At 56.5% G+C, this 23,336-nt stretch overlaps 3 protein-coding genes across 3 annotated transcripts in view; 1 reads left to right on the top strand and 2 right to left on the bottom strand.

Annotated features, from left to right (window-relative positions):
- The first annotated feature begins 5,795 nt into the window (after positions 1–5,795).
- Positions 5,796–11,109, top strand: TBXA2R (thromboxane A2 receptor). Its single transcript, XM_007460345.1, has 2 exons — positions 5,796–6,666; positions 10,863–11,109. The coding sequence occupies exons 1-2, from the start codon at positions 5,881–5,883 to the stop codon at positions 11,106–11,108; spliced, it is 1,032 nt and encodes a 343-aa protein (XP_007460407.1). The 5' UTR covers positions 5,796–5,880; the 3' UTR covers position 11,109.
- Positions 11,110–15,355: 4,246 nt separating this feature from the next.
- Positions 15,356–18,777, bottom strand: GIPC3 (GIPC PDZ domain containing family member 3). Its single transcript, XM_007460344.1, has 6 exons — positions 18,535–18,777; positions 17,592–17,777; positions 17,297–17,477; positions 16,001–16,113; positions 15,639–15,720; positions 15,356–15,507 (listed from the first exon to the last, which is right to left on the bottom strand). Exons 1-6 carry the CDS (start codon positions 18,775–18,777, stop codon positions 15,356–15,358), a joined length of 957 nt encoding a protein of 318 aa, XP_007460406.1.
- A 2,785-nt stretch (positions 18,778–21,562) lies between these two features.
- The window catches only part of HMG20B (high mobility group 20B), a 5,540-nt gene continuing 3,766 nt past the window's right edge, over positions 21,563–23,336 (bottom strand). The window contains exons 9-10 of the mRNA XM_007460343.1: positions 22,747–22,879; positions 21,563–22,241 (exon numbers count right to left, since the gene is read on the bottom strand). Coding sequence (XP_007460405.1) covers positions 22,229–22,241; positions 22,747–22,879 — 146 coding nt within the window. The 3' untranslated portion in view covers positions 21,563–22,228. The remainder of the gene's footprint in view (positions 22,242–22,746; positions 22,880–23,336) is intronic.

Raw genomic sequence — 23,336 nt, 5'->3', positions numbered from 1 at the left:
GGGCTTCCAAGGAAGCCGATCCTTCCTGGGGAGACATTCCCCAGCCCTGCTTCCAGCCCGCTGCGCGTCCTCAATCACTCCTGCAGTGCCGGGCTCTGGGCATCCTTCCCCACCCTGCACTGTGGGGGCGGAGGGAAAGCACACCTCCCCACCCGGATCGCAGGCGGCTCTGCAGGGGGGGTTTGCCTCCTCTGGCCCCAATGCCAGCCTGTGTCCTCACAGGACCCTCCCCCTAGAATGCCACCACCCACAGCCCTCCTAGATCACCTGTTCGAGAAGCCTGTCTCAGCAGGCTGCCCACGAAGCTCCTGGGTGGAGAGTGTGCTCGCCTCTCCCTTCTAAACGTCCCTGCACCTCTACCCCCAGCCCGGGCAGGGGCCTCAGACAGACCCTACATTGATGAGGCACCAACTGTGTGCCAGGCCCCACCCCACCGGGTTCACCAGCTCTGAGCCCTGGGTCCCTGGGTCGGGGTCTGGCGCCCTGGGGAGCGGGGCCCGCCGGGCCCGCCCCCGCCCCGCCCCCTCTCATCCTCGGGTGCAGCCGGGACGGTGAATAACACTGGGCCTGGCGGCCGGAGCGCCGGGAGGGGACCTGGCTGGGGCGGGCTTGGGGGAGCGGAGCGGGCGGAGGCTCCCGAGAGGGCGCCGGCCACCCCGGCCACCGCCCCTGCCCCTACGGCCCTGGGGTCCCATGGGCGCCCCCTCCCCCAGGAGGCCTCGCGGTCTCCCCACTGGGCTAGGGGGCGCCCACTGACCCTCATCAGCCAGGCCCAGGCGGGAGGGGCGTGGCCAGCGCGGGACTGGAGGGGCTGATGGGAGACAGACCGAAAGACAGAGAGATTGAGCCAGACACTAGCAGAGACGGGCGCCGGCCGCAGAACGGAGCCCCAGCCCCGGGCTATTTTTAGTCCCCGCCGAACCCCCTCCAGGCCGGGAGGTGACCTCGCCGCCCCTCCCGCGGCCCGGGACCCCGCCCCGCCCCACCCTCTATCTGTGTCCCGCCGCGACGTGGCAGTGCCGGGGTCCTCGGCGTGGTTCTCCCGCTGTGACTCAGTTTCCTCAGGGGCCCCGGAAGCCGCCCTGCTTCCGCTTCCGCACGCCCCCCCTCCAGCCCGGCACCCGCAGGTCCGCCGGGACACGACTGCGCGGCTGGCTACCCCTGCACGCCCCATCGACCATCGCCTGCTGAGGACAACTGGCCATCAGGTTAGGGGCGGGGCATGAGAGTGGGCAGGTGTGCCTTGGGTGTATCCTGCGATGACCCGCCCTGCTGTGGGTGTTTCACCGTGGGCGGTGACAGTTGCCAGGTGCCGGGTGTTCCGGGGCATTGGTGAGCTTGGGTCCCGTGCCTGGAGTGCTACCGGCCCTGGGCACCTGCGTGTGCCTCTGTGGCCAGTGTGGCGGAGGATGTGCTTTGTGTGTGGGTTTCCCTGGGTCTGTGCCCGGCCATTCCGTGTCCTGTGGTGCCACTACAGCTGGGGAGGGAGCCAGGGTGCTGGCTGTGGCTGTGAGTGTGAGCACACGTCTGATTGGTTGTGTGTCTGTGTGCACACTCGGAGTTGTGCCCATCATTAACCACTGGCCGCCTGGCTTGGGTCCTGTCCCTTCATCACCCATCCGTCCCCAGCTGGTGCTTGGGGACACCCACTGGACAGATTAGGAAACTGAGGCTCACAGGGAGGGACCGTGTGAGTCCGGGCCAAGGCTCAGCTCCAACCCTGGCAGGCTGACTGTGATGCCTCTGGGGTGGGGGCCTGGCTGCTGTCACGAACAGGAAAAGTTCCCAGAAATTGAGTCTTGTGGTAGGGGAAGGCAGGGGTGGGCCTGGGGACTGGCAGTGGCCCTGCATGTATGCGTTTGTGTCTGTGTGGGCGTCCGTGGCTGCACAAGGGCGTGGAGGGGGTCCACACCCTCAGGCGTGCAGGTCTGCATCGGGTAAGGGCAGGAACTGATGCAGAGATTGGCCTGGTCCCTGCACTTTCATGCCAGAGGACATCGTCGTTGGTCACCTGGGCAGCATTAAAGGACTTAGGAAACGTGGAAGTGGGCCAAGGTCACACAGAGCATCAGGGCTCCCACCTGGCTGCCCCATGCATGCAGCCAGGAGATGAGCTGTGAGCACAGCCAGGAAGCAGGAAGGGTGCACCAGGCGGGGTGGGGATGGTGGGGCACAGCAGAGGCAAAGTCTGGGTGGCAGGAGCAGGTCAGGCCTGGGAAGACCAGCCAGAATGCCAGCAGGCGAGTCGGTGTCCTTGTTATCCCCATTTCACAGAGGGGGAAACTGAGACTCAGCAAGGTCGAGCCCCCAGCTGGGCAGTGGCAGATTGCGGGCTCCAGTCCGAGTTTGTCTGAGGTCACCGTCACCCTTGGGGGAGGCTGGGTGGGTCCATGGCGTGAGGACAGGCAGGCCGGGCAGGCCAGGTGGTGGCGTGTCAAGAGAAAGGGGGACTTGTTGAAAGATGGTTGGATCACAGGAGCGGGAGGAGAAGAATGGGGCAGAGGTGATGACGGACCATCAGGCAGAGGAGGGGCCTGGCCCTTGGGAACCAAAGACCACATTCCATCGGGGCCACCACGGTGGGCGGAGGGAGGACCAGCCTGGTGCCCGAGCCCAACCCAGCGCACAGGCCTCTGGGACAGCGGTGGATGGATCCCTCCCAGCCTCACCGAGGGAGGCTGAGGGAGCACTGAAAGTCCATCTTCCAGAGAGGAGCCAGGACCCGAGAGAGAGATTTCTGGAACCCAGGACCCAACCAAATTCCCATCAAAGTTCTGGAACCTCAGCCCCTTGAAATTCTAGATTCTTGGGGCCTTCAGCTTCCAGAACCTTCAAAGTCCAAACCTCCCCACTCTCGGGCCATGGAATCCTGGGTTTGTCCAGCAAATCTGGGGTCCATGTTTCTCTTGAGGCACAGAGAGGGAGAGCAGTTCCCCCAAGGGCCACACCGTGGTGCTTATGGCCCTCGGGCTGGGAAGAGCACAGTCCCCTGCAGGGGGGGGGGGCCCTGCCAGCCCTCCCGGCCAATGTGGGAGGGGAAGGGAGGCCTCGTCAGGTGCCCCTCTGGCCTGCTTGCCTGGGGAACTTGAGCTGGCCGCTCTCACCTGAACCCCTCGGGGGGACTGGAAACCGCCGGCTGGGGCCAGAGGGAGTGGTGCCAGTTTCCAGCCTCCCCCAGGGGGGGGGGGGGGGGCCCTGCCAGCCCTCCCGGCCAATGTGGGAGGGGAAGGGAGGCCTCGTCAGGTGCCCCTCTGGCCTGCTTGCCTGGGGAACTTGAGCTGGCCGCTCTCACCTGAACCCCTCGGGGGGACTGGAAACCGCCGGCTGGGGCCAGAGGGAGTGGTGCCAGTTTCCAGCCTCCCCCAGGCCAAAGGCCCTGGGCCACAGGCTTGTTCCCAGACATGGGATACGAGGCAGACACAGGGTGTGTGTCCCCGGGTGCATAAGCTCCTGTGCAAGGGTGGGGAACCAGGGGACCATGAGACCTGGGAGGAGCTGGCGGTCACTCAGGGCTGAGGCAGGGGCAGTGACCGCAGGCACAGCCCTGAGTCCCCAGGAATGTTTAGAAACAGCATATTGCCAGCTCTCAAGGGAGGGAGGAAGCAAGCGCCCCGCCCCAGGGGGAATCCAAGTGCAGGCCAAATCTGAGAAGGCAAAGAGCACACCCCTGCCGGGGAGTGGAGGGCTCAGATGGCCGAGCACCGTGGAAAGCCCCCACCCCTCTGGTGTTCAGGTTTCCGTCTCCAGGCCCCGCCCCCGTCGAAGTGGCAGTGGCCTTGGCTCTCAGCCTGGGAGGGAAGCTCTGTAGAGCTGGCCATCAGGAGCTGGATAATTTATGAGGCTCAATAAGGAGTTGCTGAGCTGAATTAATGAGATGGGGAGTGAGGGGGTAGCGGAGCACGCTCACTGCTGAGGCCAGGTCACAGGCATGGGCTCAGGGCCAGCACGAATGGAGCGCCTATGTGGGCTTAGCCCTGGGCACAAACGAAATCATTCTCATCATCCGCCCCATTTTATAGGAAGGGAGACTGAGACTCAGAGCGGGGACTTGACTCCCCTCAGAGTTCGTGGCAAAGTCAGGATCCGAATCCAGTCTGACCAACTTTTTAGAAAAATTCTATCCCTTTTTTTTGTTTGTTTGGTTGGTGTGTTTTTTGTTTGTCTTGTTTGGCTGAGCTGCACAGCTTGCAGGATCTTAGTTCCCTGACCAGGGACTGAACCCATGCCCTCGGCAGTGAAAGCTCGGAGTCTTAACCACTGGACCGCCAGGGAATTCCCTAGAAAAATTCTATCTGTTTTTCATCAAGGAAAATTCCAATGATGGTGACCCTCCACACCCACCTCCCACCAGCCTCCACCTGACTTGCAGGCCTTTGACTCAATTACACACATTTGTATGTAATGAGGCCCGAGTTTAAATCTCAGATCCATCCTGGCTAGGCTGTGTGACTTTGGATTAGTTATTTAATCTCTCTGTGCCTCAGGTTCCCTGCCTTTGCAAAATGGGGATCATAAGAGGACCTCTCTGAGCTTTAACTGCCTGGGCCATCTGTGCCTCCCATGGTCCTGCCTCCCCACCTTTGCCCACTCTGATCCTGCCGCCCAGTGCCCCCTCCCTGCCAGCACAAGGATGGCTCGTGGTGTGCGCCCAGGGTGGGGTGCCGGCCCCCTGGGTGACCTTACGCCCTCCCTGCTGTGTCCTTTTGGGGAATAGTTGCGGCATGCGGACTTCTTAGTTGCAGCATGCAGACTTCTTAGTTGTGGCATGTGGACTCTTAGTTGCGGCATGTAACTCTTTAGTTGCGTCATGCATGTGGGATCTAGTTCCCCGACCAGGGATTGAACCCAGGACCCCTGCATTGGGAGCGCGGAGTCTTACCCACTGGACTACCCGGGAAGCCCCTGGAAGCTGGCTTTTGAATGGTCTCATTTTATTTCTACTCGACGTCCCCATATCTGGCTGATTCGTCCACACCCGAGGCAGTCAGACCCATAGGTCTCTCCAATTTTCTCCCCCAGCCCCACACAGGGTAGTTTATAGCCCATTACCCTCCTCCTATTGTTTATAGCCCGTCCCTAGGGATCCTGTTGCTCCAAATGACCTGAGTTTTGCTCCCAGATGGAACTGGATTTCTGGGTTTATTTCTTATTAAACAAAAACGGGGGAAAAGAAGAATCTACACGATTCCAACATGTGAGGAAGGCTCTCCCTAAAACACCAATGGGGCCGGGTTTCTCCCACAATTTCACGAGAAATTGTGACCCACAAGGCTGACCTTGGAGCCCGCTCGAGAACCAGCGACCTCTGGCCACCAGCCAGCTGCCCTCCCCACACTGGGTGTGTCCTGTTTTACAATAGCTGAAATCTGTTCTGGATTCTGCAGTCCACCAAGGGCTCAGATGGATGACCAGCAGGGAAATGGAAGTTTAGAGAGAAGAAATCATTTGCCTGGGGTCACACAGTGGGTACCAGGGCTGGAGTTCAAACTGGGGCTTCTCAGCCCTTCTCTGAGACCTGGCAAATACTAACTGGCGTCTTTCAGGGTTCCCAGAGGAGACAGAACTGATCCTCACCCTTGAGGGTCACTGAGCCTGGGCAGGACAGGGCTGGAGCTAGTCACAGTAGTAATAGTAATACTTACTGAGTAGGGAGTGAGATAGGTCAGGAAAGGCTTCCTATAGGAGGGGATATTTGAGCTGGGGCATTGAAGGTTGTGTAGGAGTTCACCAGGGCTGCTCAGACTAAAATGCAGAATGAATCACCAGCAAATCTTCTCTTCCGCCACCACCCTCCCAGGTGTGCCTGAGCCAGTGCCAGTCCACCCCACCTGCAGCCTTGGCCTGATGGGGTGGTGACCCTCCCCACTCCGCTCTGGCGCCATGTGGCCCAATGGCAGTTCTCTGGGGCCCTGTTTGCGGCCAACAAACATCACGCTGGAGGAGCGGCGCCTGATCGCCTCCCCCTGGTTCGCGGCCTCCTTCTGCCTGGTGGGCCTGGCCTCCAACCTGCTGGCGTTGAGCGTGCTGGTGAGTGCGCGGCAGGGCAGCTCCCATGCGCGATCCTCCTTCCTGACCTTCCTCTGCGGCCTGGTCATCACTGACTTCATGGGGCTGCTGGTCACTGGCACCATCGTGGTGTCCCAGCACGCCGCCCTCTTTGACTGGCAGGCCGTGGACCCCGGTTGTAGCCTCTGCCACTTCATGGGCGTCATCATGGTCTTTTTTGGCCTGTGCCCGCTGCTGCTTGGGGCCGCCATGGCCTCGGAGCGCTACCTGGGCATCACCCGGCCCTTCTCACGGCCCACAGCCGCCTCGCAGCGCCGGGCCTGGACCACGGTGGGGCTGGTATGGGCCGCCGCGCTGGCACTGGGCCTGCTGCCCCTGCTGGGTGTGGGTCGCTACACCGTGCAGTACCCGGGCTCCTGGTGCTTCCTCACGCTTGGTGCTGAGCCAGGGGACGTGGCCTTCGGTTTGCTCTTCACCCTCCTTGGCAGCCTCTCAGTAGGGCTGTCCTTCCTGCTCAACACGATCAGCGTGGCCACCCTGTGCCACGTCTACCACGGGCAGGAGGCCGCCCAGCAGCGCCCACGGGACTGCGAGGTCGAGATGATGGCTCAGCTCACGGGCATCATGGTGGTGGCCAGCATCTGCTGGATGCCGCTGCTGGTGAGTGGAGGGGGCAGGGGCTGCCGGGGTCTCCCACCGACCCTTGGTGACTGGGTGTCGGTTCCTCCCGAATGAATTCATAACCCTCAGGTTCTCGTCCGCCCAAGAAAATGTGGGCATGACTCCAGTGTTCAAGGGTCCTTCCTTGAGGAACCCATGAGCAAGACACAGATAATCCCAAACTGGGGGCAGGACTGCGGCAGAGGCAGTGTCCTGTGACTGAGATGCCCAAGGAAGGGCTCCCAGGCTCTCCCTGGGATATCAGGGAAGGCTTTCTGGAAGAGGGGCATTGGAGCTGGGGTTTTGAAGGATGAAGAGGAGTTTACCTGCCAGAGAAAAGCAGGGAGGACATTCCAGGTACAATTACTGAACCATTTCTACTTTGTGCCTAGTTCTGGGCTGAGTCAGGGGAGCTTGCTGAAGTCCTTCCACTGATTGATGTAATTGGCCGCTTGGAGTGGTTATTTTTCCATTTCTGACTGGATGGCAACAAGTCTGGAGACTGGAATCAGATACTTGGTTTCCAGCCCACATCCAACAAGGACTTATCATGTGACTCTGGCTACGGGTCAGTCTCCAGCCTCAATCTCCTCCTATTATGGGGATGACTAAAAAGGTGCCAGCCTCTCAGAGTGACTGTCAGGATGATGACATGAACTCATTTGTTCATTGGATGAGTGTGTTGCTGGCTCTGGTCTAGGCACTGCACAGGGAACAAAACTGACAAAACTGCCTGACTTTCTGGAGCTCTTAGGTTGTGGGGAAGACAGAAAATAAACATAGTATATAAATAAGTGAAGTGGTAGATATTAGGAAGTGATAAGGGCTAAAACAAAAGCTAAACCTGTGGGATAGGAAGATTGCAAATTTGGTTTGCTTTGTTTTGCTAAGAATGTTTTTACGTGTGTCAATGGTGGGAGAAAAAAGGAAAGGAACATAATTCTTTTTGTGATACGTGAAGCTGCAGGCACTGATGGGTCCCAGGGGAGTGGCAGTTACAGGATGATGCTTCCGGCTGAGAAATGTGCTTCTGTTCTGTACTTGGGGTGTCCCTCCCAGGCCTGGTCAAATAGAGCTGAGGCCATTTCTTTTCTTTTTTTTTTTCTTTTGTATTTTATTTTATTTATCTTATACAGCAGGTTCTTATTAGTTATCTATTTTATACATATTAGTGTATATATGTCAATCCCAATCTCCCAGTTCATCCCACCACCACCGCCCCACCCCGCCACTTTACCCCCTTGGTGTCCATACGTTTATTCTCTACATCTGTGTCGAGCTGAGGCCATTTCTATATTCACTTGTAATTATTATCATTATTATTTATTGAGCAGCATCTAGACGGCGCCTGTGAGCACCTGAGTCAGGTCCCCCCTCTGCCCACAGCCCTCCAGGTCTCCCACCTCCCTCAGGGTAAAAATCCAAGTCCTCCCTGCCACCCAAAAGGCCCTGCACTACCTGCCCCGTCCCCTCCCTGCCCTCCCCTCCTCCCTCTCTCCCCCTCGCTCACTCTGCTCCAGACACATGGACCTCCTGGCTGTTCCTCCAACATGCCAGTCCCGGTCCTGCCCCAGGACCTTTGCACTGGGCTGTACCCTCTGCCTGGAGTGCTTCCCCCCAGCCCAGATCTCCACAAGGATCACTCCCTCACTCCTCCACGTCTTCCCTCAAATGTCACCTTCACCAAGAGGTCCCTAACGAGGATCTGTCTCAGCCTCTTCTTTCTCCCTGCCCTCCAGCCTTGACTCTCTTGAAATACCCAGGATGAGCCCTGCCCTGCTCTGAACCATTGGAACTGAGGCTTTGCAGGATAAATAGAAGTTGAACTGTTAGGTAAAAACCAGGAAGGCATCCTAGGTAGAATCATTGAATCATTAAACGATTCCTGGTCCCCTTTGGCAGCAAAGTTTTTCCTAAAAGGCCATATAGTAAACCCTTTAAACACAGTCTCTGTGACAACGACGCAGCTCTGCTGCTGTGGCATGAAAGCTACATGGAAACAAATGGGCGTGGCTGTGCACCAATAGGACGTCATTTACGGACTCTGAAATTTGAATTTCATGTCATTGTCACGTCACAAAATATGCTTTCTAGGCCACTACCCTGGTGGCCCAGTGGTTAAGACTCCATGCTTCCACTGCAGGGGGTGTGGGTTCGATCCCTAGTTGAGCATGCTGTGTGACATGGCCAAAAAATAAAAAATAAAAGTAAAAAATTTTTTAAATTAAAAAAACCCCCAAATATGCTAATTTTTTTCTCTCACCATTGACACATGTAAAAACATTCTTAGTGAAACAACAAAACAGGGGCTTCCCTGGTGGTGCAGTGGTTGAGAGTCCACCTGCCGATGCAGGGGACGCGGGTTCGTGCCCCGGTCCGGGAAGATCCCACATGCCGTGGAGCGGCTGGGCCCGTGAGCCATGGCCGCTGAGCCTGTGCGTCCGGAGCCTGCGCCCCACAACGGGAGAGGCCACAGCAGTGAGAGGCCTGCGTACAGCCAAAAACAAACAAAGAAACAAAAAAACAACAAAACAAACCAAAAAGGCAAAAATAAAGCAAACAAAGCAAAACAAAAACAGGTGGCAGGCCAGATTTGGCTCATGAGCCAACTCCTGCTCTAAAACTTCCCATAGCTCCCTATTGTCCCAGAAGAAAGACCCACAGACACTTCCTTCAAACTCACCTGGGAAACTCCTATTCGCCATCTGGTTACCTCTCCCAAGCCCGGTCAGGCTCCTACTCTGGGCTCCAACAGTGCCTCCATCACTGCTAGGTCACCACCCCCACTCCCACCGCCAAGCTGCAACCACCTGGTCACATGTCCTAATGGGGCTGTGAGACTGTGAACCTGTGCAAGTGGGACCTGGGTCTGTCTTGGCCACTGCAGTGTCCCCAGAATTGCCCAGCACACTCTAGGTGCTCAGGAAACAATTTTAAAATAATAATTTTGGGGGGGATTTCCTAGCGGTCCAGTGGTTAGGACTCTGCACTTACAGTGCTGAGGGCACAGGTTCAATCCCTGGTCAGGGAACTAAGATCCCGCAAGCTGTATGGTGCAGCCAAAAAAAAAAAGAAAAAATTTATTTTAATATAATACATGCAATACAATATGAATATAATTATATTAAATATAGTATAAATTTGATTATAATTATGAAATATAATAATTATAATTAATTAGATTAGATTAGAATTAATAATTATATCAATCATTATATAATTGTAAAATACTGTATAACATATAGCTATAATTACATATTATTACTTAATATTTAACAATTATATCAATCATTATATAATATATAGTTATATATTATATAACTGTTAAATACTATATAACATATAACTATAGTTATATATTATTCATTCATACTTAATAATATATCAATCATTATATAATATGTATTATATAATTGTTAAATACTATATAACATATAGCTATAATTACATATTATTAATTAATACTTAATAATTATATCAATCATTATATAATATGTAGTCACATCCTTATAATTGTTATATATTATATAATTACATATATAACTTTAAATACTATATAATATATATAACATAACTATATATAATAGTTATAATTAACAATATATTAATTATTAGGTAACTAATTATATGCTATGATAATCTGTAAATACCTTATTACATTATATATTGTATAATATTAAATATAAAATCCAATATTTAATAAAATATATTAAAGTGATTTAATATAAGAATTTAACATAAAAATTATTTAACATAAAATTTTATAAACTATAAATTTTAATATAATATAAACACTTAAACAACATAAAATTTAATTATTTAATATACAATTTTATACCATAATTTGATATTATATTATAAAATTTGTATAAAATATAAATGTTTGATAAAATAATAAAACTGGCAGTCACAGTGATTCCACCTGCTCACACCTGCAAGTCCTCTTGTCCACCACGTTTACTTGTGCCCAGGAGAGGAGCAGGAAAAGTGTGCTATTTTTCGGCCACATCAGCTGAAGCTCAGAGAGGTCAGGCAGCTCTCCTGAGGTCACACAGCACCTCGGGGACAAAATCGACACGGGATCTCGGTGGATGGCAGGTGGCCCGGGCAGGTACTGGTGGAGGGCAGGGCTGGTGGCTGGCCTGGCCCCCGGCTGACCGCTCTGGCCACACGCACACACACCCCTCCTCCCGCAGGTCTTTATCGCCCAGACGGTGCTGCGGAGCCCGCCTGCCATGAGCCCGACTGGGCAGCTGTCCCGAGCCACCGAGCAGCAGCTGCTTATCTACCTGCGTGTGGCCACCTGGAACCAGATCCTCGACCCCTGGGTGTACATCCTGTTTCGCCGGGCAGTGATCCGTCGCCTCCACCCTCGCCTCAGTACCCGGCCCAGGTCGCTCTCCCTGCAACCCCAGCTCACCCGCAGGTCCACGATGCAGTAGGGCCAGGGCTGGACGTCGGGGGCAGCTCTGGAAGGACAGAGTACCCTGCCAGCATGTCCCCAATCTAACCTTTGTCCTCCCTGTCAGTTGCATCTGCCTGTTCGGAAGTCCAGGAGCCAAGAGTGCAGGATGGACAGTTTGAGCGGCAGGATTGTGTGCTGTCTTCCATCATCCCTGGGGACCCTCCAACTCTTCCCTGACTCCCCTTTCCAAAGCCCCTCCCCTCTCTCCGCCCCCTCCCCACTCAGAGGCCCCTCCCAATCCCAGGAAGGGTGTGGGCAATGCTGGGATGGTGTCTGGAGGAAAGCAGACTTGTAAGCCTCCCCTTGCAGAAATCCTCCAGACATGGGGGACTCTGACCCCCTCTGACCCCTGAATATGACCTACTTACTGGGGTACAGTTGATTCCCTTTGACAGCCCAATTTGAGAAGGCTCTGTCTAGAAAAGGTTGACTGAGAACGGGCAAGAGACTCCCTCTCTTGCCAAAATATAATCTCTTTTGGCTCTGAAATAGTCAATTATTGAAGTTTGTTGTATCAATATTCCTATCCAACCGTGTGGCAGCCGAGCAGGACTGGGGGGCTATGGAAGCCCCAAGAGGTTGGGCTGGCTTCCAGCTCCTCTCCCCACTTCCTTTATTGAGTCTTCCCTAAGCACTTTACAGCTTGGATCTCCTGGAAGCCTCCCTACAGCCCCTAAGAGAGGGTTCTGGGATTAAACCCATTTTGCAGGTGAGGAAAAGAGAGGGCAAGACACACAGGGACCATGGCGTACATGCCTGCTTCCTCCACGGCAGATGGGATACACTCCCTCATAAGCTTGTGGTTTAGCCATCTATTCACTCAGCCCTTCAGACTCCCCATGCCTTGAACAAGCAGCTCCTGGCCCATAGTAGGTGCTTAGTGAAGGCAGACAGAATGGCCAAACGACTGAGTTTGTCTAGAGCACCGTGTGTCTGCAGGTCCATGAGCACCTGCACACTTAGCACTTAACAATGTGCCTGGCACATCGTAGCCATGTAAGAAGCATCTAGTGCTGTCATGTCAGCCCCCCAGACCCTCACGCCTGCCCCTTCCTCTGCTCTCCCCCAAACACCCCCCAAAAACGACACACAGGGCTGCAGGGGTGGGAGGTGCCTTTATTCCCCATGAGCCCTCGAGGTACAAGAGGGGGAAACCGCCTCCTGCCCCAACTTCCCCCACCCCCACCCCGCCTCCCCTCCACAGACCTGGGATCTGCTTACAGCTCCCAGAGCCAGGCCCAGGTGAAACCAAAGCCCCTGTGTCCACCCTCCCTCACCCCCCCCACCCCACCTGTGGGGGAATGAGGTCACCTGCTGCTTCTGGGGGACCCAGGCTGGGACGGGCAGGAGAGGGGATGGGGGCCACAAGTATGTCACCCCCAAGCTATAGCCCCCCATGGTAGGGGAGGGGCTCTGACACCGGCAGAGCCGGCCCTGGCTCCCTGAGCTCGGGGGAGGGGGCAGGCCCCTGAGCTGAGGGTTCAGGGGGCTGGGAATGCGGGAGGGCTGCCCTGGTGGCAGAACTAGGGATGACAGATTTGATGGGTGGGGTGGACTTCTGGGGTCTCAGCTGGGGCTTGGGGGGAAGGGCTGGTTTCTGCGGGACAGAGGGGGACCACGGCCGTGGGAACAGGGCAGAAGTGGATGGGCTTCGGCCTGGGCCAGTATCGGCCTGGGCTCCTTGAACCCGATCATGGGACTGAGGGTGAGAGACCCTCCTAGGACCTGTAGGTGGGGCTCTGAGTGGTGGGCCTGGGTGTTGAGGTCGGGCTAGGGGAGTGGGATCAGGCTGGGTTCTGGGGTCAAGGCCAGGGGTCTGTGGGCGGAGCTCATTTCTAGAACTGAGCTGTATTCTTGAGCTGGTCTGGCTTCTGGAGCTGGATTGGGTTTCAGAAGCAGATTCGGTTCTGGAACTAAGGTGGATTCCAGAGCTGGGCTGGGTTCTTGAACTGGTCTGGGTTTCAGAGCTGTGGTGAGTCTCAGATCTGAACTGAGTTCTAGAGCTGAACTGGGTTCTGGAGCTGAGCTGGGCTCCAGAGCTGGGCTGAATTCTTGCACTGGTCTGGGTCCCAGAGCTGGGCTGGGTCTCAGAGTTGAGCTGGGTTCCAGAACTGGTCTGCGTTCTGGAGCTGGTTTCGGTTCCAGAAATGAGGTGGACTCCAGAGAGGGGCTGCATTATTGCACTGGGCTGGGTCTCAGAGATGAGCTGGGTTCCAGAACTGGTCTGCGTTCTGGAGCTGGGTTGGGTTCCAGAGCTGGGCTGTATTCTTGAACTGGTCTGGGTCCCAGAGCTGGGCTGGGCTCTAGAGATGAGCTGAGTTCCAGAGCTGGTCTGTCTCCCAAAGTCCGGCTCAATACCAGAGTTGCCTGGGGGTGTGGTCTGGAGTTGGTTTCTAGAGCTTGGCAGGGTTTCTGAGATGAGCTGGGTCCCAGAGGTGTTTTGAGTTCCCAGGCAGGGCTGGGTCCTGGAGCTGGGCCTGCTCTCAGAGCTCGACAGAGCTGTGGAGCTTAAGTCTGTTGCGGCATTGGTCTGGGTCCCAGGGCCAGACTTTAGCTGGATTCTGGAACTCAAGTAGGTCTCAGCAATTGACTGTGTTTTAGAGCTGGATGGGATTTCAGAGCCAGCCTGTGCTCTAGAACTGAGCTGAGTTCTGGAGCTGGGTGGGGTGCCTGAGCTGGACTGAACTCTGGAAATTGGCCAAGCCTTGAAGTCTGTCTGGGTCCCAGAGCTGGATGACGTTCTAGAGCTGCTCTGTGTTCTGCAGTGCGGGCGGGTCTTGGCATCAAGTGGAGCTCTGGAGGCGGGCCTTGCCCCAGAGATGGATGGGGGTCCAGAGCTTGCCTGAATTCTGGAGACAGGCCTGCTCGTTGCACTAGTCTGGGGTATAGAGCTGGGCTCAGTCTCTGAGCTGGACTCATCGCTGGAGCTGGGCTGGGCCCTAGTATGGGGGTGGGGTCTGGACCTGGACTGCTCTGCAGCATGCATCTGGGTTCCTGAGCTGGTCTGGGCATGAGAATAGGGTTGGGTTTCGGAACTGTCTTTGAATCCTGAGCCGACGTGGCTTCTGGAGCTGGGATGCTTCTTGGGTCTCACCTGGGTTCCAGAACTAACTGGCGTTTCTGAGCTAGACCAGGTGTCCAGGTACAACTGGGTCATGGAGCTGTCTTGCGTTCCAGAGTTGGGTCGAGTTTTAAGGCAGGGCTGGGTCATAAAGCTGGCCTGGCTTTCAGAACTAGGATTGATTTCAGAGCCGGGGTGGCTCTTAAAACTTGTCTGGGTTCCCAAACTTGACTTTATATCAGAGCTCAGGTTAGCCTCCGAGCTGTCCTGGGTTCTAGAGGAGAGCTGGGTTCTGGAGCTGGGTTGCATCTCAGAACTGGCTTGGGTTCTAGCGATGAACTGGGCCTCAGAGCTGGCCTGGGTTCCAGAGCAGGGCTTGGTCTCAAAACTGGTATGGGTTCTAGCGGTGAACGTGGTCTCAGAGCTGGCCTTGGCTCTAGAGCGGAGCTTGGTCTCCGAGCTGAGCTGGGTTCTAGGGGAGGGCTGGGTCTCAGATCTGGGCTTGGTCTCTGAGCTGGCCTGGGTTCCAGAGCAGGGCTGGGTCTCAGGGCTGCGCTTGGTCTCAAAACTGGTATGGGTTCTAGCGGTGAACGTGGTCTCAGATCTGGGCTTGGTCTCCGAGCTGGGCTGGGTTCTAGGGGAGGGCTGGGTCTCAGATCTGGGCTTGGTCTCTGAGCTGAGCTGGGTTCTAGAGCACGGCCGAGTCTCAGGCCTGGGCTCGGTCTCAAAACTGGTGTGGGTTCTAGAGGTGATAACAGTCTCCTCAGATCTGGGCTTGGTCTCTGAGCTGGGCTGGGTTCTAGAGCAGGGCTGGGTCTCAGGGCTGCGCTTGGTCTCACAACTGGTATGGGTTCTAGTGGTGAACGTGGTTTCAGAGCTGGCCTTGGCTCTAGAGGGGAGCTTGGTCTCTGGGCTGGGCTGGGTTCTGGAGCATGGCCGAGTCTCAGGCCTGGGCTCGGTCTCAAAACCGGTGTGGGTTCTAGAGGTGATACCAGTCTCAGATCTGGGCTTGGTCTCTGAGCTGGGCTGGGTTCTAGAGCAGGGCTGGGTCTCAGATCTGGGCTTCTGGACTCCAGAGCAGGGCTGGGCTTGGGGAACTGGCCGGGAGGGCTGGGACAGGGGGCTGGGCTCTGGGCTGGGGCTGCGCTCTGCCCCGGGGCAGACTAGCCACAGGCCTCCCTGGCCTCGCCGATGGCGGCCCACACCTCCACCACAAACTCGTCCGGGAAGGCGAATTCGCCCAAAACGGAGTCTAAATGGCGTGCAAACTCCTGGACACTCACTGTCTTCTTGGATGTCTCCACCATGGTGGACGCTGCAGGCCGAGCCGAGGGGAAGTGGGTGAGGGCGCTCCCTGGGGGGACACCAGCTTCCCCTGGGACCCTTTCCTCCTCCCCATGGGCTGTCCTCCCCCCAGGGTCCACCCGGCTTACCCTGGCCCCTTACCCAGCTCTGGGTCCCGAATGCCCATGTAGCTCTCCAGCAGGTCATCCACCCTCCGAGATGCCTCCTCCTCAAATTCACTAGGCTGGGGTCGTAGGGAGCAAAGCAGAGGGTCAGGAGCCTGGGATCGCTCCGGCCCAGCCCCCTCCCCAGTCCCCCACCCCTTAGGTGACAGCAGACTGGGACCACACATTAGTCAATGCTTCTGGTCCCACCATTACTGCCCTGACTGACAAGGGCCCATTTTGCAGGTAGGGAAACTGAGGCTGGGCAAAGGAGAGGGTCTTACCCAAGGTCATGCTGAGTCAGCGGTAGAACTCTAGGTGCAAGAGACCCTGATGTCCACCCTTCTCCCCTCCACTCACCACTTCCTCCACAGTGGCGGCCCCCCCAGACCGAAGCCGCAGGGTCTCCCTCCCACTGCTGACTTTTGCCTCCGTGGGGCATTTGCTGCTCCGGCTCCTCTGGCCAATCATATCTGGAGGGGACAGAGTGGAGGAGGTGCATGTGTTCTGGGCAGATCCATATCTTCCTAAACACTCAGAAGCCACCAGCTGAGCCTTTCTAGAACCTTCCTACGCTTCAAAGTCCTTATGTCCAAAGGTGAATCCTCAGGGACCATGCTTGAGAATCCTTTCTTCCCTCAAATTTCCCTCCTCCTCTCAAAATGACTTTCTCTAGAAGAGACTGCTTAAGATTCTCCTTGTGCCCAGAGGATCAATCTAGAACGCTCCTTGCTCTAGAATTGGCTCTTCCTAACCTGCTCACGGCTCTCAGAGTTCACTGTCCTGCTCCAGGGCAGATCTAGGACGCAATCCTGTCACACTCTCCTGGGACCTCCCTCCAGATGGGCCAGGGCACTTTTAGAACCTCTTGTTCTGGGACAGGGTGACTCAAAGGGCCAGTCCATGATGAGATAAGAAGGCTGTGCCAGAATGGAAATTAGCATCATGCTTCCTTCCTTGAGAAAGTCTACTTATGGAAAACAATTGTCTGCTGAACTAAACAAGGTGATCTACATTCTAGATCAAGGTTCTCAACCCAGCTGGCACGGGGGGCGGGGGGGGGGGGGAGGAGTGTGATTTTGCCCCCCCGCCCCGTGACATTGACAATACCTAGAGACGCTTTTGATTGTTACAACTCAGGGGAGACACTGGCACCTGTTAGGTCGAACCTGACAGTGCCCAAGACCGCCCCACAACAATCATCCAGCCCCAAATGTGAATAGTGCTGAGGTTAAGAATCCTTCTATGGGGACCTCCTTATCTCATCCATGGACCAGTCACAAACTTCTCTTTGAAAAGCTCCATTCTAGAGCTCCCTTTGAGAGTCACTCTCAAGAACTCACCAGAGCCTCATAGCAGTACTTTAAAAGCTCCCAGACCAGCTACAAAATAGATCCAGATACCTCCTCATCCTTTCCCAATCTTCCCAAGCCTCCCCCGACCCCCATGCCCAGACCAACTCTATAACAATCTAGAAATCCCGTTCCTCATACAGTGCCAGAAGCTCCCTGTCCTTGTCACCAGAGGCATCTAGAACCTTCCATCCTGTCCCATCCCCCCACCCTTTGCCCCCCAGTGCATCCAGAGGACCAATTTCTGGAAGAGCTTCCCCGACCCCCCCACCAGCCTGCCCCCTGGGCCCCAGGTGGCCCTCACCGAAGGCTCTCTTGGGCTGAACCAGGCGCAGGGTGAAAGGCTGCGACTTGGGCAGCTCCCGGAGCATCTTGGCCACCTCGTAGTGGCGGCAGCCAACGATTGAGTGGTCGTTGATGGCCTCAATGCTGTCGCCCACGCACACTGCCTCGATCCGGTTGATGATGCTGCCTTCCTTGATCCTCTGCAGGGACCCAGAGTCACTCACAGGGCCACCCCAGAGGCCCCTCTCAGGTCCTGTTCACACCAGAGAGGGGCAGAGAGGGGCACCCAGGAAGCCACCCGCCCCCATGGGCACCTTGATGAAGGCATAGCCAGCCCCGTTGTCAGTGATGGTCAGTCCCAGGGCGTCCTCGGTCTTAGTGACCTCCACCTCTTTGGTCTCGCCGCGCACGTGGGCAAAGATAAAGTCCTCCAACCCTATCTGGCCGCCTAGGAGTTTCTGCATGTCCACTTTGTGGCTGTTTAGGGTGCAGAATAAGATCTGTCCCGAGGGGAGGGGGAGCCCAAAATTAATGACAGGCCTCATCCCCCACCGTCTGCGCAGAACAACCGGCGGTTGGGCTCAGGGGCCTGATAGGGAAACCGAGGCGCAAAGAGGCACGAAACTGACCCCAGCCATCCCCTACCAGGATCGCAGTCACGTGTAACGGCAGAGTATGGGATCCTCTCAGAATGGGGTGGGAGGCGAGGAGACTGGGATCCCCAGAATGGGGAGCAGGGTGAGAAGGAGACTTAGGGCAGGAGGACGCCCCCTCTCCCACCCCCCAGACTTCCCCTTTTAACCCTTCGGTGCCCTGTCACCCCCGATCTTTTAAAACTGTTCTAAATCTGCTGGCGCCCCCTCGGGGCTGCGAGGCGCACCTACAACCCAGCCCCTGACCCCCCGCGGCCTCGGACTTCTCACCTGAAAGGGGGCTGCCTGGAACCACAGCCCCGCAGCCGCGCCCAGGAAACATAGGCGCTTCCCTGAGAGCTGGGGTCCACTCCTAGCTGGGTCAGCCCAGTGTTTTCCCGGACGAACTAGGCATCCGTTAACCCTAAGACGTGCTCATGTTTTGTGCAGGGGTTCCACCGGGTATGGGCACCCCAGGATCTGAGAGGTGCGTCTCTGAGATCCGGAGATCGGGTCCCCTCCATCCGAAGATGGGCGTTCTGGGGCCCCAGTCCCGGCGTCCAGGGTCCACCCCTACCCCCGGTCAGCCGGTGGGCCTCGGGTGCTGGGGGTCCGGGGGCCTCACCTCGGTGGGCGCGATCCCGAAGGCCTCGGCGATCTTGGCGTAAAGCTCGCGGACGTTGGTGAAGCCCTCGATCTTGCCCGTGGGGCTGCCGTGAGCCAGCTGCGTGCGGAAGATGAGGCGCGGGCGGGCTCGGGGCGCGGCCGGGGTGGGGGACGCAGCAGGGGGCTCGGCGGGCGAGGGCGGGGGCGCGGGCAGGCGTGGGGCCTCGGCCCCCCGGGCCTCGCGGGCCGCTGTGGTCTCCATGGCAGGAGGAGCTCGGCCACCGGGGCCACGGCCACAGCCGCCGGATCCGCCGCTTCCTGCAGCCTCCCCTCCCCCGGCCCAAGGAGCGACAGCCGAGCCGCCGGGGTAAGGGGATCCGGGAACCCGAGCCTCCCGGGAAGGCGACACCGCGGACTTGGGAAGCCAAATCAGAAAAGGTATAAACCGCGGGGGGGCGGCGGGCAGGGGGGCGGGGTGGCTGGCCCCAGGTGTGCCGGCCTTGCCAGGGCCAGCTGTGAGCTCTTCGGGGAGCGGGAAAAATAAGGATCACAAATAAGGATGGGGCAGCCGCGGGTGCCCGGGCGCACTCATTTAATCCTTGCAACAACCATAAGAGGTGGGGAGGACGCTTACCCTGGTATAAACTGAGCCACAACCTGTCCATCCTCTGCCCACAGCCCTCCAGGGCTCCCACCTCCCTCGGGGTAAAAACTCAAGTCCTCCCCTCTGCGCACAAGGCCCTGCACAACCTGCCCCGTCCCCTCCCTGCCCTCCCCACCTCCCTCTCTCCCCCTTGCTCACTCTGCTCCAGACACACGGGCCTCCTCGCTGTTCATTCAACACACCAGGCACTATCCTGCCCCAGGGCCTTTGCACAGGCTGTGCCCCCTACACTTGGAACATCTTCTCCCAGATCTCCAAGTAGTTCACTCCCTCACCTCCTTCAGCTCTTGGCTCAGCTGTCACCTCCTATCACCACCTCTCAATCTCTCTTTCTGGCTTTTTTTCTCCCTAGCACTGAGCATGACCTGACATAGCAGATAGTTTATTTATTCATCTTGTGTTTCCTCTGTTTCCTCAACTGGAATGTCAGTTTCAGGAGGGCGGGAGTTCTGGTCTGTTTTATCCCCTGCTGTATCCTGGCACACAGTGGGCACACTGGGTTACAGATAAAGAAGGAAGTTCTGGGCACCAGGAGGCGTCTCTCAGAACCCCCTGGGAACACAGCATCTAGGCATCACCAACAGGAACGTTGGTTGGCTCAATAAACAGCAGTGGAATGCCATATAGCAGCTCCAAAGAGAGGCCTTTAGCCTTGGATGAATCTCAGAAACCAAGCATTGATGAAAACAGGCAAGTTGCAGAAGGCTTTGGACGATGTAAGAAAATTTACGTAAAGTTTAAAAACGTGCAAAATGGGATACACACTATAGCACAGTTGAACCTTGGAAACATGATGCTCATTGAAAGAAGCCAGATTACAAAGGCCACATAGCGTGTGATGCCGTTTAGATGAAGTGTCCAGAACAGGCAAATCCATGGAGACAGAAAGTGGATTCGTGGTTGCCTGGGGCTGGGGGAGGGGAGGATGCGGAGTGATGGCTAACGGGAGGGGGGTTTGTTTTGGGGGTGATGAAAATGTTCTGGAATTAAGTTGGGCTGGTGGTTGCACAACTTTGTGATTAAACTAGAAACCACAGAGTCGTCTACTTTCGAACCTTTAGAAAACGAACCCAAAAAAATCCATCAAAATGGTACTCTTGTGGGAAGACATCCTTTTGTGCTAAAAGTAGGTAAAGACCTGCCCAGGAATGGTAAACTCCAAATTTGGGATGAGGATACGGAGCCACGGAGGGCGTGAGATGAGGGAGCACACACTTGGACGTGGGTGTGTGACAGTATCGTTTTTCGAGTCTCCTGGGACAACCGTAACAAAGTACCACCAACTGGCTGGCTTATGAACAACAGAAATTTACTCTCTCACAGTTCTGGAGGCTAGAAATCAGCAAGACCAAGCTCCTCTGACACCCTGGGTGGCATTCTTCCTGCCCCTCCTGGCTTCTGTTGGTGGCTGGTCATCCTTGGCATTCCTTGGAGGCGTGCTTTGCTTGTGTCTGCCTCCGTTGTCACATGGCTGTCTCCTCTCTGCGTCTGTGTCCAAATCTTTATCTTCTTATAAGGACATCAGTCATATTGGATTAGAGGCTGCCCCACTCCAAGATGACCTCATCTTAACTAATCATATCTGCAGTGACCCTATTGCCAAATACGGTCACATTTTGAGGTTCTGGGGGTTAGGGCTTCAAGGTTTTCTTTGGAGGGGACAAAATTCAACCAGTAACATCAGTGCTTGTCAAATTACTCCCCAGAATTTTTAAGCTGCCCCAAACATTCCATTAAAGGCTGAAGTCTCTGAGAGGGTTCCCCAATAAGTTAAGCATAGAATTGCCATCTGACCCAGCAAGCCTGCTTCTCAGGATCTACCCAGAAGTGAGGGCAGGTGTTCAAACAAAAATCTGTACATGCATGTTCTCAGCAGTACGATTCACAACAACCAAAAGGTGGGAACAACCCAAATGGCCATCAACAGATGCTGGATAAACAAAACGTGGTCCATCCACACAATGGAATATTATTCAGCCAGAAAAAGGAATGAAGCACTGACATACACTACAATGTGGATGAAGTTTGAGAACGCTGTGCTCAGTGAGAGAATCCAGACACAAAAGGACACGCAGCATGTGATTCCATTTATATGAAATGTTCAGAACAGGTAGATCCAGAGACAGAAAGTGGATTCGTGGGACTTCCCTAGTGGTCTAGTGGTTAAGGCTCCAGGCTTCCAATGCAGGGGGCATGGGTTCCACCCCTGGTCAGGGAACTAAGATCCCACATGCCACGTGGTGTGGCCCCGCCCCGCAAAAAAAAAAAAAGTGGATTTCTGGTTGCCAGTGGCTGGGGAGAGTAGGCTTAGGACCCCAACAGAGGGTCCTGGCCTGTTTCCCTCAAAAAGACACACAGGCAGAAGCTTGAAATTCAAATTCCATTTTTATTTAAAAAGTCCAATTGAGCAGTGGCAAAGGGGCCCCCTCCACGGGGGTCCCCCAGCTGGATGAGGGTGGGGTGGTCAGTACCAGCCCCCCCATTCTGGGGTGCAGGAATGTGAGCGCGACGGTAGAGGGCCCCGCCCGGAGTGTGAGAGTGTGTCCCTGCGGCGTGCCTAGCCGTGTGGGCACTTAGGGTGACATCTGCCAGGCAGGAGTCCCAGTGTGTCAGGTGTGGGTTTTCTCTGCCCTGTGTCCAGGGACTGGTCCTGGGGAGCCGGTGTAGGGTGTGTAACTCTCCCCACACTGGGCGTATGAGCGGCTGTGGGTCTCCTCCTGTCCCGGGTCACGCTGTCCACGCGTGCTGTTCCCACGTCCGTGTAGTGTGATGTGCCCTGTGGGTCGAGCAGGCCTCGCTGGGCCCTGGGGCCCTGGGGTTCTATGTGTGCTGTGCATGGTGGGAGATTTTTCTGGGTTGGGGTGCTGGGGAGACTGATAGCTAGAGGGATGCTGTAGAAATTTAATTTTAGGGGGGCTGGAGCCCCCAAGGTGCAGGATTGGGCCTGGCCCCAAAGGATGGAGCCGTACCCCTCCTCCATGGGGTGGGGGTGGGGGAGGGGCCGTGGCCAGGGCTTGGTCTTCTCTGGATCACGGGGCAGCAGACACCCTCATAGATGCTCACTGTGACAGAAGGGAGTAGATCTGTGAGGGGCCACATCATCCCTCAGCCCCACCCCCTCCCTGGGTACCCTGGAGGCCATCCTCCTCTGCTCCTTCAGATGCCAGGGTGGGGGGCCTGGAGTTGAACCCACCTATCCTGGGCAGCCGGGAGCCACCCAGAAAGACCCACCCCGAAGCTTTGGGGAAGCTCGGGTCCCCTGGGCCAAGGGAGTGCTGGATGATTCCCCAGAGTTGTAATAGAGTACCAGGCCGAATCAGCGCCCCCAGGGGCTAGGCCATTAGCCACCTGCATCACACCAGCCCCACCTAATAGATCCCGCATGGGCTGTGCCCTCCGAAAAACAGCCGGCAGCCCGATCCCACTGGGCAGCGCCCACAGACTCCAGAAACCCCGCTGGAGGCCTAAAGCTAGTCTATTTCGCCGGGTCCCGCCAGCGAAGGTCTAGCCTGAGGCAGCCCCAGCTGGGCTGAACGGGCCTGAGGGCAGACCGGCTGGGGCACACACCTGGCGACCTGGGCCAGGATCTCCTTGATGCGGACGATGAGCTTCTCGTGCTGCGCGGGGTCGCGCTCGATGGCACCGTGCAGCCGCGCCATGTAGAAGTCCAGGGTGCTGAGCGTGGGCGTCTCACCTGTGCCTGGGTGGGTGGGGGGGACCCGTCAGCCGAGCCCAGCGGAGGAGTCACCGCGGTGGGGTCTCCACCGAAGCAGAGGTCAGAGGGTGGGGGTCTGTAAGCGCGGGGTCCTGGGGAAAGGGTCAGGGGCGCACGTCAGTGGGGCCGGGCGGGCGCGGTCAAGGTGTCTGGACCCAGGGAAATCAAGGTCAGCTGTGGCAGGGGTCAGACGAAGGAAGTTGGAGAGGGCGGGGTCGTGAAGGGGGGGGGATGCGGGGGCTAGTGGGGGAGGGGAAGTTGGCCCAGGTCAGCTGAGGAAAGAACGCGGAAGACTGGCATGAGGGGAGGGGTCAGAGGCGGGGCGCGAGGGCCAGCGTGGGCGGGGCTGGCGCAGCAAGGTCGGGCAGCGGGGCAAGAAGGGCTCGGGTAGCCGGGAGCGGGGTCCGCAGGGGGCCTGGCGAAAGGGAGGGGGGGGAGGATT

This window comes from Lipotes vexillifer, unplaced genomic scaffold, assembly GCF_000442215.2.
Source record: "Lipotes vexillifer unplaced genomic scaffold, Lipotes_vexillifer_v1.1 scaffold225, whole genome shotgun sequence".
In the NCBI taxonomy this organism is placed as follows: Eukaryota; Metazoa; Chordata; class Mammalia; order Artiodactyla; family Lipotidae; genus Lipotes; species Lipotes vexillifer.
This window is presented reverse-complemented; position numbering and strand designations above follow the sequence as displayed.

What these genes read in the sequence shown, in the direction of transcription:
- TBXA2R (XM_007460345.1), top strand. Translation starts at nt 5,881, where the DNA reads ATGTGGCCCAATGGCAGTTCTCTGGGGCCCTGTTTGCGGCCAACAAAC. An exon ending in TCTGCTGGATGCCGCTGCTG is followed by an intron (nt 6,667 to 10,862) that starts GTGAGTGGAGGG and finishes CTCCTCCCGCAG; the next exon opens with GTCTTTATCGCCCAGACGGT.
- GIPC3 (XM_007460344.1), bottom strand. Translation starts at nt 18,777, where the DNA reads ATGGAGACCACAGCGGCCCGCGAGGCCCGGGGGGCCGAGGCCCCACGC. An exon ending in TCAGCCCAAGAGAGCCTTCG is followed by an intron (nt 16,114 to 17,296) that starts GTGAGGGCCACC and finishes TGTCCCCTCCAG; the next exon opens with ATATGATTGGCCAGAGGAGC. An exon ending in CCGCCACTGTGGAGGAAGTG is followed by an intron (nt 15,721 to 16,000) that starts GTGAGTGGAGGG and finishes CTACGACCCCAG; the next exon opens with CCTAGTGAATTTGAGGAGGA.